At 38.8% G+C, this 18,311-nt stretch overlaps 1 protein-coding gene across 1 annotated transcript in view; it reads left to right on the forward strand.

The window, feature by feature from the left end:
- Nucleotides 1-18,311, forward strand: part of DCAF12 (DDB1 and CUL4 associated factor 12) — a 36,028-nt gene that overhangs the window by 3,525 nt on the left and 14,192 nt on the right. The window contains exons 3-4 of the mRNA XM_010967387.3: nucleotides 13,603-13,809; nucleotides 14,863-14,923. Coding sequence (XP_010965689.1) covers nucleotides 13,603-13,809; nucleotides 14,863-14,923 — 268 coding nt within the window. The remainder of the gene's footprint in view (nucleotides 1-13,602; nucleotides 13,810-14,862; nucleotides 14,924-18,311) is intronic.

The raw sequence follows: 18,311 nt of genomic DNA on the forward strand, positions 1-18,311 counted from the left end.
ATACATCTTGGGAAATATTTCAAGTTAGTAATATCTTACTTATTCAAAAATAGTAGTGGTGATAATGAATCCAGAGCCTTTTCCAATGCTCTTGGCACTCCCGGGGGCTTACCTCAGTTTGAAAGGAAAATTATTTAAACAATTAGAACTATCTTTGGGTCGTATGTGAAGATTTGGGGAGGGAGGAGTTCACATTGGATTCTCAATAATAGTAAATTAATTTTTGATGTATTGAAATTTTGCCATCAATTAAATTATTTAAATGTATTCAGTAGGAAAAGTATACCACAACCATTTATATTCTGAAATAACCTTTTAATATGTATCTGCCAGTTAGAAGCTGTTTTTCTCTTGGCTCCTGTTCGTGTTCATGAGCATTTAACCGAGTGTACACAGATGCTAAAAAGCCAAGTCATTTCCAAGTGAACTGCCTTGGGGCTATAGTATAGAAATGTTTGCTGAGGCAGTGGGTCATCCTTTGTGAAAAAAGCAGCAGAGATGTTTTACAAATTTTTCTGGAGCTTGATTCCTGAGGTGTGAATTTCCCTGTGTGGTGGGCTGACACTCAAACTAGGAGCAGTCCATTTGACTTCCCTGAATTCGCTGGGCCCCAGTAAGCACAGGATTATTTAAAGAAGGAGAGGTAGTATAACGTTAATTGGAATACGGGTTTGGGGACCAGGATGGGTAGGTAGGTATATATTCCCGGGTTAGTGATACAAAGGCACATTGTGTCCAGAGCCATATAGAAAAGCTAAATAACAGAAGCTTGCTAGGCACTAGACAGTAAGTGGTGGGGACTGCAAAGAAGTGGGGGCTGCCAGAGAAAGCATTTTGGCTCCAGCCAGTTGTTGCCATGTGAGAATTTGGATCTAGTGTTAACAGATTTTCTTTTTTCTTTTTGAAGAGGAACTGGAAGTCTGGATTTTTATAGGGAACAGTGTCTACCATTTATGAAGAACATTGAGAATCCTGTGTGACAAGAGCTTGAGGTGTCTAGAGGAGAGTTTAAGATTGGGAAGGTTTATTAGGATCACAGTATAGAAGCCCTTGAATGGCAAGCTAAGATTTTATTCTGTGAGAAAAGGAGAGATAAACCCAAGGATTTGAAACAGTAAATGATGTAGTTGGAGTAATACTTTAGAGAGAGCAATTATAGGATGCTGGTGCTAAGGTAAGATGAGGGTAATGAGGGGCAAAACCAGGACAGTGTCAGGGAGAGGGTGAGGAGGAGACAGATATAAGACATCTTAGAGGTAGAATCCATGTATGATGCCATAGGCAGATCTAATCCCTCTAGAGGAATAACTCGCAGTTAATACTGATATCTTGTACCTGGGTAACTAACTGAAAGGATGGCAGGATGAGTATTAAGCAGATTTGAAGAAGAATGAGTTTAGTTTTGTGCTTTGGGTTAGTTCAAGTTTAGGAGGTGGTAAAGATTGAAGTTAGTGGTTTAGGAGTCATATAGGTAAAAGACATTATTGAAATTGTTCTATTACCATGGGAGAGAGGGTAGAGAAGTCACACTTGAGTCCTAAAAATCTTCCCTAAAATTGCAAATATGTGTATTCTCTGGGCACAATCTGGGGAGGATGGTGTGGGGAGCAGTCCATAGATTTCATTAGATTTTCAAAGGGAATACTGTGAGCCAAAAATAGGTAAGAACCATTGGTACTGACAGAGACTAAGAACAGAACCTTGGAGGACACCTACATTTATGGAGCAGGAAGAACTGCTCCAAGGGGAGCAAGGAGGTCAGAGGACAATTCAACTGCTCCAAGGGAACAAGGAGTACCAGAAACAATTCAAGAATATAGATTATTTTGAGAGGGGCCTGTTTGGGAAAGATGGTGATAGGCAGAGTGAAAACGTATGCAGAACCTGAGGTATTTTAAACGTGGGCATTTTTTCCCTGTTTTTTTACTTCCAGGGACTGACTCACCTGTGGTAGATACAGTTGCTCCTTGCAGCGAGGGAGAACCTCCACCATAGGGAACCATGAAGCTTCTCAGTAAGAGGGTGTTAGAAAGGATTTACAAGGGTGGTTTGGGGAAAGCTTAAGGAAATAGGATTTTCACAGGAAAATTTCCTATGAAATTAATTATTTTTACCAAGACACTAAGGCCTAACTGATAGTACCAGGCTAACTCCTGGATGCCAGGGCGGCTTTTATCTTTCTCACTATCTCCCAAAGTAACGGTCAGAGGCATACTGTTGACTTCACAGATAGGCTTGGTGGATCATAACGAAACAGACAAGGTGAGCTTGGGCTGCCATTTGTTGCCAGATGAGAGGACGAAGAACTTGGAGAAGCTGATTTTGGGAGTGGGGTGGAATAGTAATTACCAGAGTTGACAAAATAGCTATAATGTTGTATCACTGTTTACATATTCAGATTCCTGAAATCATAAAAGCTGATTATGAAACTCCATTTGAGACACAGGGAAACAAAGAGAAAGTTTGTTTCGCTCTGGAGTTTTGCTCTTACCAGATTTTTTTATTCATTCCTCCTCATCTTACTATTTTTTTTTACCAGTGGGATTACAGTCTTTTAGAAAATGCTTAAAATGCTGCAGAATTTTTTGGGTCCAGCCAGAGGTACATCTCAGGTTAGCAGCATTCTTATCTGTATGATCCATGTAAATTTTGTAGTTAGAATATTAACCTGCTAATTAGTCATTTTTTAAATGGCACATGGTTATTCTCTGGTAAGAAATGTTCAGATTTATCCCCGAATTAGTCTTTGTCTTATTTTCAGAATATTTGACTCTTTTGGAGAGAAAGAGTTTTAGATGTGGAAGTTACAGAATTGCAGTCTTGGCAAGTTCATTCTGCTGGGGCGCATGTGCAGAAGTGTTTCTGGACTGGAAATCATTACAAAAATGCTTCAGAAATTCTAAGGTTCTATGTAAAGTTAATTGATGTTATAAGGCTTTAGGAAGAGGAGCAGTAGGTGTAAGTTTATGCATTTTATATGTGATGGTGCTAGAGTTGGCTGTCCCTTTCTCACTTGTCTTCATCTTAAGAAAGCCTTGCTTGGATTAGCACAGGTATGGGCTCCAGGATCTATCTCCAAAGAAAAAAGAAACAAGAGCAAAATTAAACAAATGGTACCTAATTAAACTTAAAAAGTTTTGGAATATGAAAATGAATATATATATGTATATGCATGACTGGGACATTGTGTTGCACACCAGAAGTTGACACCATTGTAATTGACTATACTGCAATTAAAAAACAAAACAAAACTTAAACGCTTTTGCACAGCAAAGGAAACCACTGACAAAACGAAAAGACAGCCTACTGAGTGGGAGAAAATATTTGCAAGTGATACGACTGATAAGGGGTTAATATCCAAAACATACAAGCAGCTCATACAATTCAAAATCAAAAAACAAACAACCCAATTAAAATTGGGCAGAAGACCTAAATAGACATTTTCCAAAGAAGACATACAGATGGCCAACAGGCACATGAAAAGATGTTCAACATGGCTAGTCATCAGAGAAATGCAAATCAAAACCACAGTGAGATACCACCTCATACCTGTCAGAATGGCTATCATCAAAAAAGTCTACAAATAACAAATATTGATGAGGATGTGGAGAAAAGGGAACCTTTGTATGCTGTTGGTGGGAATGTAAATTGGTGCAGCCACTATAGAAAACAGTATGGAGGTTCCTCAAAAAACTAAAAGTAGAACTACCATATGATCCAGAATTCCACTCCTGGGTGTATATCTAAGGAAAGCAAAAACACTAATTCAGAAAGATTCACACACCCCAATGTACATAGCAGCATTATTTACAATAGCCAAAATAGGGAAGCAACCTAAGCGTCTTATTAACAAATGAATGGTTAGAGGAGATGTGGTATATGCACACACACGCACACATACACAAAATGGAAGCCATAAAGAATGAAATTTTGCCATTTGCAACAGCATAGATTGGCATGGGGGATATTATGCTTAGTGAAATAAGTCAGACAAAGAAAAACAAATACAGTATGTTACCACTTATGGGTGGAATCTAAAAAATAGAACAAGTGAATGTATAGAACGTAACAGATTCACAGAACAAAATTGTGGTTACCAGTAGGGAGAGGGAAAGGGAGGCAAGATAGGGGTAGGGGATTAAGAGGTACAAATTATTATGTATAAAATAAATGACAAGGATGTATTATACAACACAGGGAATATAGCCAATATTTTATAATGACTTTAAATGTTTTTTTTTCTGGTGGTTTTGTTTGTTTTGGGTTTTGTTTTGGGGGGAGGTAATTTGGTTTATTTATTTACTTATTTATTTTAATGGAGGTACTGGGGATTGAACCAGGACCTTGTGCATACTAAGCATGCACTCTACCACTGAGGCTATACCCTCTCCCCGTAATAACTTTAAATGGACTACAATCTATAAAAATTTTGAGTTACTATATTGTACACATGAAACTAATACAATATTGTAAATCAGGTATACTTCAATAAAAAGAAAAAGATTTTTTAGAAAGAATGTTGGGGCCTGAGCAGCAGTCCTATGGAGGGATTCAAGAATGCTGATAGTGTTTCAGTGATTTCTTCCTTGTCTGGGACTTTACCTCATATTGCTGAATATTTCGCATTCCTGGCCTCTGCTTCATAGGTGCCAGCAATCCCCCTAGCCTGAGCCCCCAGTTACCATGACATTCAGGCGCATGCACATGTACACACAGGCACACAAACATGCACTTTCAGTCATCATGTCCCCAGTTGACGATCACCACGGAGCTTGAGGCGGGCAGTTTTTCTCTTAAGTGACCTGAGCCCTTTATTTCAGGTATGGTCTGTTAGAAGCTTGGGACATTGGAGGATGAACATAGGAGGAACATACAGACTCCTGTGCTCGAGGTTTTTGTCCCTTGCTAGATCCTTGACAGACATTACAGTCAGAGAAAAAAGTCTTTATTTCTCAAACTGATATATGGATATTTTTTCTGTTGGAATGGGAGCAGTGCCTGGATCTGGTTCAGGATGTGTCAGACAAATGAGAGTTTGTCCTGATGATACCTAATAGTATTGCTTTTCCACTTGACCCGTAAGCAGAATTCTTCATTTCCTGGTCTAGGAGATAAAAGGAAGAAACTCACCCAAAATTGGCAGTTGGTTTCAATCCAGGATTATAGTTGGATTGCAACATTTGGCTTCTTAAGCTGCTTAAGTGCCTTTGGATCCTTTGAGGCCGCCAGTCTCTCTCACATATGAGGTGGGAGTGTTCTCATCAGGTCAGTTTTTGAATGTGAGAGGAATTGGAGTAATACTTCTACATCTCATTGGCCAGAATTTAGTGGAACAATTTTGTGGTTTCTGTCTGCTTTTACTAAATTTCTAAACATTTGTTGAACTTCTCCTGTATAACAAGACACTACCTCGTGTGGGGTTGCAATGATATAAAAACAAATCTCGGACAGAGCTGGGAGACAGACTCTGTTAAAGATAACTGAGTCCTAACCACCAACCTCTGTTTTTTCTTCTGTAGTTGAGGAAACAGACCCAAAGAGAGATAAGTTGTTTACCTGAGATTCTATAGTGAGTTAAATTTGGGTCCCCATTTTCCTTTTTCCACGTCAGAATTCTTTGTATTGTACTAAGTACTCCTCAGACTTAACTGCAATACCCTTGGTGGCAAAGGACTACTCAGTGAGTGGACAGTTGTGACCAAGTGTGAAATGTCTTTGAAGTTCCGTTAATATCATAAATATTTTTGTGCATTTCATACTATAAAATAGTTATGATTCTCTTAATGTAAAAATATTGTGTTGGGGGAGAGTGGAAATCCTTCATCTCCTGATTAATGTTCCAGGAAGATGAGATGCCAGTTTTTCCTATAAAAAGCGTAACAGCACACCAGTATAATACATAGGTCCTGACCTCTGCTTAGCTTGGTTGAGATGTGATAACCTAGCCATGTGCAAAGTTAGTGACAACATAGATGCCTCATTAGTAGCGCCAACCAGGAGTGCTCCAAGGAGGAAACCATTCATAGCCAGGGTATTCAGAGAGGATTTCCTAGAGGAGAAAGAGACTTCAACAGTGGAAAGAAAACAGGGATCTCCAGTCTATAGCAGAGTCAGGAACGTACAAGACATGTTGAGGGACTCTGAATAAACCCATTTGGCTGATGCAGGGCAGAAACCAAGGAAGGAGACTGTGGACTCAACTAGGGAGTTGGTCGACAAAACTAACAGTCTCCTTTGGATAACTTTTTTTCCCCCTTCTGGTTCATGTCTAGCCCTTAATAATGAATAATCCTATCTTGTTAATCACCTTTCTCATCTGGAGAATTGAGTCACATGCTTGGCAGCAGGGCCTCTGGTGAATTTAGGGCTTGTTCCTGCAGCCCTGTGGCTTTGGAGGATGGGGAGACCTGGGTTGCTGAAATCAGAGGTTTGCAGGGAGGTGCTGGCAGGCTAACTACTTGCAGAAGGTTAATGATAAGACAATCTAGTTACTTCATTTGCTTCCTGCTTTCCTTGGGCATTTCCTTCATGGCTTCCTTTGCCAGTCCATGTTCTTTTAAATTAATGAATATTTAATTTCTGATTGCTTAGGCCTTTATTTACTAAGCATGATCCAGGAACCATCTGCATTACAACCACTTTGGGTATATGTTAAAAATGCAAGTTTCCTGGTCTCCACTCTGTACTGATTCACGACTTCCTTCAGTGAAACCCAGGAATTGGAATTTTAAACAAGCTCTCAGGCAATTTTAATATTTGTTCAGCAGCCAGTGGGATGTAATCAAATCTTATTTTTTGCACTCTGAGGGAGTCCTTGATAAGTAGTTATTTTCTTTATTTGCCTGTTCTTGGTGTCCACAGACAAAGCTAGAGATTTGCCCATTCTTTTTTTAGGTCACATATTAGCTTAGTCATTAGTTTCTAATTTTTTGGTCTCTTTACTAAAGGAGTTATAGTAAATATATGTCAGAAATATCAGCAAGTTTGTCTACGGCCATACCACTCTGGACACACCTGATCTCAGAAGCTGAGCAGGGTCAGGCCTGTCTAGTACTTGGATGGAAAACCACCTGGTAATACCAGGTGTTGTAACAGACTTTAAAAATAAATAAATGTACCAGCACGTTTGATTAAGTCATTTTGTATTGTATATTTGGATTCAGAGATTCATGGGTTGAATCTGGGCTCCATTTTTTTTTAGCTTTGTGCCCTTGGACAAGCCAGACACCTTCTAAACCTTTCTTTCACCTTTAAAATAAATGGAAAGAGTAGTAGTACCTGCCTAGCAGAGTCATGAAGAGAATTAAAATTAAGTAAGATACTCTTAGCACAGTGCCTAGAACATGTGCTTAGTAAGTTGTTGATATAATTAATGGCAGTGGTGGAGGAGGAGAAAGTGGTGGCAATGGTTTGATGGTTCCGGTCATTGAGTGTATTTCTGGCCAAATTAATACACTTAAGAAGTGAGCATTTTTCTGCCTTGTAAATGGCTATTTTCTGTATGTCAGTCATATCCCAAATAGCTTAAACATTTAAAAATAATTTATTTAGATATAATATATATGACAGGAAGTACATTTAATAAATTATAGGATATTATATTTAATTCCACCATAAAAGGAATACAAATAAAAGCAAAATATTTTCCTGTGTACAAATTAAAGATAAAGTGTTACCCGGTTCTGATAAGGATGTGATGGAACAGGTAATATATACATTACTACTAAAACCCATTTTCGAGGGAGAAGGGTATACCTTGTTGGCAGAGTACGCGCCTAGCATGCACTAGGTCCTGGGTTCAATTGCCAGTACCTTCATTAAATAAATAAGTAAACCTAATTACCACCCCGGCTAAAAAAATTTTTTTAAATAAAGAACAAAACAATAAAACCCTTTTGGAAAGTAATTTGGCATTTTTTATTTCCATTATTGTTGATAAGTTGTCAATAAACTCATTTTTTTAAAAAGCTCCTTCAGCTAGATGAACCTTGTTTTTTCTTAGTCTAAAGCAGTGGTGAAAGTGGCCTTGCCCAGTTGCCATTCATTGTTTGTCTGATGACGAAGATTGAACAGTTACGTATTATACATCCTCTTTGGGGAGAGGGTGTGAAGTAGGAGCTTTAAAATACAGTGGTAGGGTATTCAGCAAAAGGAGGTTCCCCTCACAGTCACACAAGGAGTTTTTTGGAGCTCAAAATAACACCTGCAGAGAGATCTTGCTTTTCAGTATGCAAATATATAACCATGTTGTCCTCAAGTCTTTGTGTTATAATGCTCAGGAAGTAAGAGTGAGAGAAAAGAGATTATATTATCATTATTTTAATACTGTCATTATTAAAAGTTTATTATCTCTTAATATACCAGGCAAATAATTCGTATATAACAACAATTTGTTCTCCAGTAGTTTGCAATTTAGAAATAAGGCTTCCTGTTATTCTGAGTAGAAAGCCTCATGCCTAGAAATGCCCTGGGGAGCAAAAAGCTGAAAATATCTTGTATAGACATTGTTTTCTTCTGAATAATCTATACATTAACTATTAGCATCCTTGAGTAGAATAGAAATCAATTTCCACCTTCCGTAGGAAAAAATGAAGATTTGGGTAAAATCGGGCTAGTGGACCAGTTCTTTTGTTTACTCTTCTACTTTTTCTGATTGGATGGTATTATCGCTTGTAAGTAGACATGGGCTTTGTACTTAGATAAAGGGAGTGCTCAATTGGATTCTGATTTTACAGCTTAAGAGAAATTTTTTTCAAGTGTTTGTTGAGGTACTTAAGGTAGCTAAACCTCTGTGGTATGCTGTGAGAGGCTCTTTACTTGGTGACTTTGGTGGGTATAAGGCAAAATTTTATGTGTCTTGCCAAAGCTGATTCTCAGGATTTTACTCCACTTCCAACAGAGCCCTCCAAAATCAGGGGTTGAAGTCAATTTACTGGACTTGTAAGCTATAAAGCTTGTAAAGGATTATGTTAACTTAAATTCAGAGTAGTGTAAATCTTAATATGGTCCTCCTTCCACAAAAATCATGATTCTAGTGGGAAATATCAGAATTCAAGACATAATATGAAGTACCATTGCTGATTTCAGCAAGCCAGCCCCCCATAGCCGTCTTTTGGAGCTTAGATTCACAATGCAAAGAGTAAGAGATCTTGGCATAGCACAGGCACCTGGATTTAGATACAAGAATGTTCATTGCAGTGTGTTTTATATTACTGAAAATTTGGACACAGTATATATGTTCAGTAACGGGGAATGCATTTGGTAGATGTTAGCATACCCATGTAGTGAATTACCTTATAGCCATTAAAAAATATGTAGAAGTGTATTGGTTAATTTGGAAAGATGTTAACTGCTGTATCAAATATATAAATAATATGTATAAGATCACATTTTTATAAATGGAGAAAAATATGTATGTTTGTGACTAGGGGGTTAAGTAGTGAAGGACATGGAAAAAAAATACACCGAGTGGTCGTAGGGGGTGGTGGTGTTTATTTTCTGATTTCTACTTTTCTCTGTTTTACAAATTTATGATGGTTATTTTTGTAATTGGGACCCCAAAAATGTTATTTTACTTTAGCAACCACATGATCTTTCCTTTAATAGACTTGCAATAGAAACAGTGACCTGGGCTTTCTAGGTGTGAGAACCCTTCTAGGTCTTGAACAGTATGAAGTATTTGTAGCTAGAGAGTCTTTTCTTCTTCCCCAACTTTCAGCAGACTTGCCTTTTATTGTCTGATCAATATAGTTTATCTTGATGTCTGTGAGACCTAGTGGATTTGCTTTCCTTTCTCTATTAGCCTCCAGCTAAAACACTCATTGAGTTTTAGATACTTTGTGAGCTCCACTACCCCCCCCCCATTTTATTAAGCCACCTGGATCTTTCTATATACGCACATTTGCACGTATCTACATACAAATACACACACACAGAGGTGTACTCACTAGTCTTACAATCTTCCTGGTTGTAAGGCCTTTACTTTCTTTTTTTCCCTCTGTCCTAACTTGTAAGATGCAGGGAGCCATCAAGCCTCAAGCTTAGTTTCTGGCAGGGATCCCAGTAGGTTAATATGGAGCAGCGTCATTCTGGGAAATGTTACAGGAGCTGCATGGAGCCTTGGCCCCTTGCTAGAGCGCTTGGGGAGATATTCTGAGGCAGCCCATCCACACCCCTCTTTCTTTGAAGAAGCAGAAAGGCTCTATCCTTCTCCTGGTGCTGTCATTCCTCTGCAAGGATGCAGGTGAGGTTGGGGGTAAATTCTTGGTTTCCTGGGCCCTCTACACAGCCAGCTGTTTCCATCTCCCTTGTGTCAAGTCTTTTTCATCTACTGTAGAAGCCTTTCTTGTACCCTGTGAAACGAGGCAAACGTTAGAACAGTGTTTCTATTGGCTGTTATTTGTTAAGCGCCTATTCTGTGCTGAGCCCTGTGCTAGACATTGTACATATTATTAGATCTCTTAGCAACTCAGTAAGATAAATAATATTATTCAGGTTTTATAGATAACGAAAAAGATTCAGAAAAGTTAAGTAACTTGACAAAAATAACACAGTTAACAAATAACGAATCTGGAATTCAAACCTAGATCTCTTCCAACTCCACAACTGGAGAGGTTGGATTTAGGACTTTCTTAGACATGAAAAGGTGAAGCCTTTTTTCTTCACCTTTTCTGGATGGCGGAGATGGAGGCCTGTTTTAAGGCAAAGAAATGGACCAAAATAATTCTTAAAGTTTTAGCCAGCCCTCAGAATCCATAGGGGAAACTCAGACCTTTCCAGGTTGCAGGTCAGTTTACTCTTGTGTCTTATCAAACACATTGTCCTTAGCAGGCAGAGTGAAGTCTCTCTGCGTCAGTGCTTCTCAAACTTCAGTGTACTTGGAAGTCTTGGGAAACTCCAGATTCTGATTTAGTAGATCTAAGGCTGGGCCTGAGATTCTTTGTTTCTAACAAGCTTCCAGATGTCCCTGGATAGCAAGTCTCTAGATCAGTGGTTGTTAAATATGGTAAATCAGCAGATTCACCTGAAGATCCTTGGAAAAAAGTTCAGTTTTACTGGCTCCAAGTTCAGAAATTTGCAGTTGGGGGAATTTTAGGATAGGACCGGGGAATTGTTTTTGTTTTGTAGTTTTTTGTTTGAATTTTTTAAAAGAAAATTTCTTAGGTTATTGTGATAATCAGTTTGGGAATCACTGGTGCAGAAGCTAACATATTATGGATGCGTTGTCCCACACACCACAGAGGTGTAAGTGGGCAGTTAATTTTGCTTCAGTAAGCATTTGAAGGACTGTGTTGGTAGAGATTGTTTGTTTAAAAGGGTAAGAAACCCATTCACATTTATTGGAAGGGCTAGTTCACAAACCCCAAGAGCAGGAAGTATCTCTGGATCTTGGGGGGAAACAACTAGGCATTATAAAGCCATGGAACCAAGGACATCCATGCTTCCTGTCTTCTGTTTCCCTGGGGACTGGCTTTGGTAGATAATGATCACCCAAACAGTTTGGTCTAGTGCCACAAGCCAGTTCCACATTCATGAAAGAATCTAAATGACCCAGTCCAATCTGGCTTCTGGACTACTTCTGCCTGAGCCAAGTCACTCCAGGACATTGCTGTGATCTGGAGATAAGAGCTTATATCAAACAAAATCAGCTACAGAGCCCCACGCTGAGCGCAGGGATGTGGGGGGCCCCCTGACATCATTGGGTTGGCCTCCTGAAAGGTGGCTACAAGTGCTTACTATGTATGTAGCTCTGCATTGTTGGGGCAGGATTATAGAACCAAATGAGATAAATCCCCTGCTCTTGGAATTGCAAGGGCATTATTAGCTTAATGGAAAAAGACAAAGATTTTACATCTGTGACAAGATCTAAGTATTGTGGTAGAGGGCTGTCTTGGGAGCCTACAGAAGAGGAACGTAACTGGCCTGGATTTAGGGAATATTCAGAAAGGACGTGTCTGAACTGAATCATGAAAGATAAGTACGTGTTGGCCAGGTAAACGGAAGGAGTGGGAGAAAGCATTTCTGGCATTGTGAACAGCATGAGCATGAAACAAAATAGTTGTATTTCACTGAAGGTTTTTGTGTGAAGAATAATGAATAAGCAGTTCTTTCTAGAGTATAAGGTCCTTGGCAGGATGTGAAGCTAGAGAGATAGGTAGGAGCCACATTGGGGAGAGGCTTGATGCCATGCTAAGGAGCTTGAATTTAGGGGGATAACTAGATATTTTTTAATTGACATAAGAGGATTTCCATTTTTATAAAAATGAATGACTATAGATAGTATGGAGAATAATTTTGATGGTGACCTCAGCTGCAGTTTTGTACAGGAGAGAGGATGGAGAGGAAGGAGCCAACTGTAAGAATATTGAGGAGGTAGATTTGGCAGGACTAGCTGGGATGATGGGGGTGAGGGAGGACGAGGAGTCTAGGAAGAATCCCAGGCTTGGGTGACCAGACAGATTGCAGTGGCATTGGATGAAATGAGCAATTTGGGCAGGAAGATCAGTTGTTTTAGATGTAGTGAGTTTAAAAATGCTTGTAACCAGTGATGGTGCTAATTAGGCAGGGGTCTGCCTGCAGTAGTTGTCAGGGCTTACAGATTTGGGAGTGTTCCCTGCACTCCACCTCCTTTTAAAAAATTGCTCCTCAGTATCTTCCTGGCACTCCTCCTTTCCTTTTTCCATTTTAAATTTAAGGCTCATCTACATTCTGCTTTCATAGATCTCCTTCCTCTGCAAGCAATCAGTTACTTTATACAAAGACTTGACATAATTTGGCTTCACCATGAGACTTGCTGATAGGATTTTAAATGAACTTCCTAGACTATAAGGTGTATGAGGGCACAGATTATTCCTAGTAGTTATATTCCTAGAATCTAGAACAGTACTCAGCATTTAGTTGGTACTGAATCAATGAGTGAATAAAGGAATGAATCATTGAATCACATGAAGAGTTTAATAATAGATTCCACCAGGAATGCCCTTTCTCTAAGACTGGTCTTTTCCATAAAGCATTTCTCTGAGTTCAGTTTTGGAGAGTGAAAAGGGGTTTGGTATAGAAGTGGAAAAGAGCATTTCAGGCAGAAGCAGCAGCATGAGCAAAGGCATGGAGACATAGGATAGAACGTGTATAGCAGTGAGACGTGACATTAATGTCTCTTACCTAGTCTTATGTATCAGGTCACTCCAGCAAACCTGGTAATGTTGATAGGTGTGTTTAATAGTGGTTGTATGTGTTTTGTTTATAAGTTTCTATGCATGGCTAGATAAGAGTTAGATACATAAAATATGCCTGAACTGGCAGAAAATCTTTAATCAGGTTCTTTAGGTCCCTAGTCTAATCCAAGTCTTCTTTGAAGCCATCTTGGAATCCCAGGCAGAATTTATTTCTCATCTGTGTTCATGTAGCATATTATACCTCTCTCTGTTATGTTTTCTTATTTTCATGTTTCATTTGACTAGTGTAGCCCTGACCTGCCTTTCATAATTCCCAATGTCTAACATGTACTAGATATTAATCAAATGTTTGATGGATAATTGATTGAAGGGGTGACCATACTGAGGAGAAACTGTATTCAGCTTCTGTACCCCTTTTCTCTTGTAGCTATTTGTAGTGGATGTCCAGACAAGCCAGATCACCAAGATTCCCATTCTGAAGGACCGGGAGCCTGGATGCGTGACCCAGCAGGGCTGTGGTATCCATGCTATCGAGCTGAATCCCTCTAGAACACTGTTAGCTACCGGAGGAGACAACCCCAACAGTCTTGCCATCTATCGGCTGCCTACACTAGATCCTGTGTGTGTGGGAGATGTAAGTTTCCCCAGTAAATGTAGTCAGAGATAGCCTTGTTTTTAAACAGAGCCCTGTAGGTAATATGGACCCTCCTCCCACGAGCCTCCTGGGAAGGGATAATTTCCTCTATATTTTTGCTGACTCAGGGGCATGGCGGTGAGGTATGGGGGTGGAGGTTTCAGAATGGGGACTGCACTCCCCAAAGGGAGTATCAGGTATGTTGCCAGAGTGTATGTTTTATAAAGGGACCAGCAGCAGTGGGTTGTGTTTATGTCGACAGTATTTACACGTCTCCTGCTGCCCATAGTCAGAGAGCAAAGTTTATTAAATCATTTATTCAGAAACTGTTTGAGCCTTCTAGATCTAGGGATTGTTTTAGACACTGGGGACATATCAGTGAATAAAATAGACCAAGCCCCTACCCACTTGAAGCCTGCATTCAAGTGAAGGGACCAATATATAATATAAACCAACAAATACTTATGGACAGTAATCGGAGTGTGATGAGTGCCGTGGAGCAGAGTAAAGGCAGGCTAAAGGGAGAGTGTGGTGGAGGGTGCTATTTCAGAGGTTAGCCAGGGAAGGCCTCTTTGATAAGAATGACATTTGATCAGGAAGGCTTACAGGACAGGAGGGTTTATAAGCCATGTTAGTGTCTTGAAGAGAGTTCCAGACAGAAGGAACAGCAAAGATGTCAGTTGTAGCTATTGTCCCAGGAAGCAAGGGGGAGAGTGGTAGGATGAGGTAGCTGGGATGACAGGTGGGTGATTGTGTGTAGGAGCCCCAAGTAAGACATCTGGAGATAGAGGGTGAGAGCTGTGTGTCCACCAGATGTGTTTATTGCCCACAGGTATGTCATTCCAGCTTTGAGCTTCTCAAGATAGAAGTTAAAGATTGTGGGATCATGCCATTTGGGTTGAGATCACCAGAGATCAGAATTATAATTTTTACAAAGATATTTTCAGTTAGACTTGCGTGCTTTTCAGGGGTATGCATTGTAATCCTTATTTTACTAATTTCTTTTTTTTTTTCTTTTTTTCCCCCTCTGTACATGTCACTCTCTTCTTGAAGGATGGACACAAGGACTGGATCTTTTCCATTGCATGGATCAGTGACACTCTAGCGGTGTCTGGTAAAATTGCCCTTCTGTAGGAAGTTCTGGTGTGGCAGGGAGGGAGGGAGGCTAGAAGTTGAAAAGGGATAGTAGTGTGATTGGAAATAGGCCAGTAGACTCTCAGCCAGGGGTCAGGAGACCTTGTTTCCAAAATTGTCTCTTTCTCTGACTTACCATGTGACCTTGGATAAATCTTTTCCCTCGTGTATTCCTGATCTGGAAAGTGGACCTACTGGCATACTTAATTTATTTATTCATACTCTGCCTTGTTTGAAAGAGCCTGTGTGATGACATGATAGCATATTAGCCTCAATGTTTTTGTGGGGCTTCACTGAGACAATAGTTGTGAAAGTGCTTTTGGAAAGGTTGATGTGCCCTATAAAGTATTAGGAGCAATTATCATTTTCTGTACAACTATCATGGTGTTAAGTTTCTTGTTGATAAAAGCTGTATAGGATTGGGGGAATTTCTCTCCCTGTGATGAAACAGTCAGAAAAAATATATGGAAATGAGTGTGGAGAAGATAACTTAGAGATATGCAGATGCTTTCTGAATACCCACAGCAGCCTAGAAAGTAGGCTCAGAGTGCCAGCCAGTTTTGCTGGATACCTATATATAAAAATATAACCCCCCATTTCAGATTCCCAAATTAAAAATCATAGTAGTTGCTAAATTAAGCACTTCACATGTGTTATCTCTTCTAATCCTCAGAACAATCGTAGAAGGTTTGCATTATGAGCCTCATTTCACAAATGAGAAAATTTAGATTCTGAGAGGTTATAATTTGCTGAAGGCTACACAGACAGTGAGAGGTGGAATCAGGATCTGAATCCAGGTCTGATTTCAAAGCCCATGTTTAGAACTGCTGCTAACAAACTAAGGGAACATAAATATTTCTTCTTTGGAGTCTTTGCTAGGCAATAGAAAGCAGCCAGGAGGGAAAAATCTAATGAGTAAGCATAGTCACAGGTCAGAATTACTCAGGAGTGGTTCAGAAGCTTTTGAATTCCCTGTCATTTGTCTCCCCAAGAAATGCTAGCTCCTTGAGGGCAAAGGCTGAGTCATGTCACCTCTTTAGGGACTATCTGTATGACAGTAGCCTGCGCTGAATTTGGTTGTTGGGAGCCAAGATACGGCTTTTTTGGGGAGCCTCCCTTCTCTTTCATATGGGCTGCAAGTGTCCTATGTTTTCAGGCTGATGGCTTCCAAGTCTACATTTTGTGAACAGTATAACAGGTTTTAAAAATACTGGCTCTGTAACAGGAACAGACTCACAGACATAGAATACAAATTTGTGGTTACCAAAGGGGAGAGGGAAGGGGAAGGAGGGACAGATTAGGGGTATGAGATTAATAGATACAAACTACTATATCTAAAATAGATACGCAACAAGGACATACTGTATAGCACAAGAAATTATACTCAGTATCTTGTAATAACCTATAATGGAATATAATCCACAAAAATACAAAATCACTATGCTGCACACCTGAAACTAGCACAGTACTGTAAATCAACTATACTTAAATTAAAAAAAAAAAAGTATATTGGCTCTGAGTGAAAGATCTGTACTCTGAAAACATCAGTGAAGAAAATTGAAAATGATATAAAGAAATGGAAAGACATCCCATGTTCTTGGATTAGAAGAATTAATATTGTTAAAATGTCCATACTTCCCTAAGCAATCTACAGTTTAATGCAATCCCTATCAAAATACCAGTGGCGTATTTCCGCAGAACTGGAACAAATAATTCTAAAATTTTTATGGAATTGCAGAAGACCCTGACTTGCTAGAACAGTCTTGAGGGAAAAAGGACAAAGCTATAGATAGCATGCTCCCTGACTTCAGACTAAACTACAAAGCTCTGATCATCAAAACAGCATGATACTGGTACAAAAGCAGTCATACAGCTCAATGGAACAGAGTAGAGAGCCCAGAAATAAACCTATGTACTTATGGTCAATAAATGTACAACACAGGAGGCAAAAATATACAGTGGAGAAAAGATAGCCCCTTCAGTGAAAAGTAGTGCTGGGAAAATTTGACTGCTACATGCAAAAGTGAAATTAGAACATTTTCTCACACCAATATAAAAAATAAACTCAAAATGGATTAAAGACCTGATACAAGATTTGCAATAATGTGGATAGACCTAGAGGGTATTGTGCTTATTGAAATAAGTCAGAAAAAGACAAAAACTATCACTTATATGTGAATTCTAAAAAATAGAACAAATGAATGTCTATCAGCAAGACAGGAACAGACTCAGATATAGAGAACAAACTAGTGGTTACCAGTGTGGGGGGTGGGACGTGGCAAGATAGGGGTAGGGGATTAAGAGATACAAACGACTAGGTATAAAATAAACAACAAGAATATGTTGTACAGCACAGGGACATATGGCCATTATTTTGTAATAACATTAAATGGAGTATAGTTTATAAAAATACTGAATCACTATGCTGTATACCTGAAACTAATATAATATTGCAAATAAACTATAATTTAAAAATTTAAATATAAACATTTGTGATTGTAATTCACCTTCTATTGAGACTTTAATTATGACAATATAGAAGATATTTTCCTTATAAATTATAGAATCACTGTAGACAAGAAAAATACTTAGATCAATGTTCCTAATGTATAATTCTGCCATCTAATTTGAGGAAATAGAGCTTTGTAAAAGTACTAATCTTCAAATATTCTATTCTCCAAATTGTCACATGTTGAAAGAAGCTGTGTTTCCATTTCTTGATCATCCGAGTAAGTTAGTACTTACTAACTTACTGGTGGAAGTTATGTGATAATGATGGAATCTTATGTGACATACCGATGACATATTATAGGGTACACAACACCACATACCATTATGGAAGACAGAGAGTAAAAATACAGCATACTTTTTAAAACTATAATATGTGCAGAGATGGTTAATAATAAGCATAATTTAAAGGCATAACAAACTATACAAAAATTGAGAAAATATACTGCCTCAAAATTTTGCAATAAACAGCTCAGTTGGAAATAGTTCTAATACTCAGCTGTTCAGGGGAGCAGGGGAAGATGTTTCTTTTGAATTTTCAGCTATGCTTTGTTCACATCCAAATCAGGAATTTCATAGACTCTGAGAGGTCACATCAGCAATAAAGTCCAAATAGTTTTAAGTCAATGTAGATGTCTTGTTTAACTGGATATAAACAAAGTTCTATTATTTACCAAAAAAATGAGTATTTGATGCACCATTGAAATAGTTGTTGCTGCATTTAAAAATAAAAAAAGAATATTGTCTCTGATATTAGAGACCTGAATTTGAATCCTGGTCATACCACTTACTATCACTGAGGACAAGTTATTTAAGCTTTTTGAGACTTGGATTTCCTCATCTACAACATAGATAATGAT

The sequence above is a fragment of the Camelus bactrianus genome, chromosome 4 (assembly GCF_048773025.1).
Source record: "Camelus bactrianus isolate YW-2024 breed Bactrian camel chromosome 4, ASM4877302v1, whole genome shotgun sequence".
Taxonomy (NCBI): Eukaryota; Metazoa; Chordata; class Mammalia; order Artiodactyla; family Camelidae; genus Camelus; species Camelus bactrianus.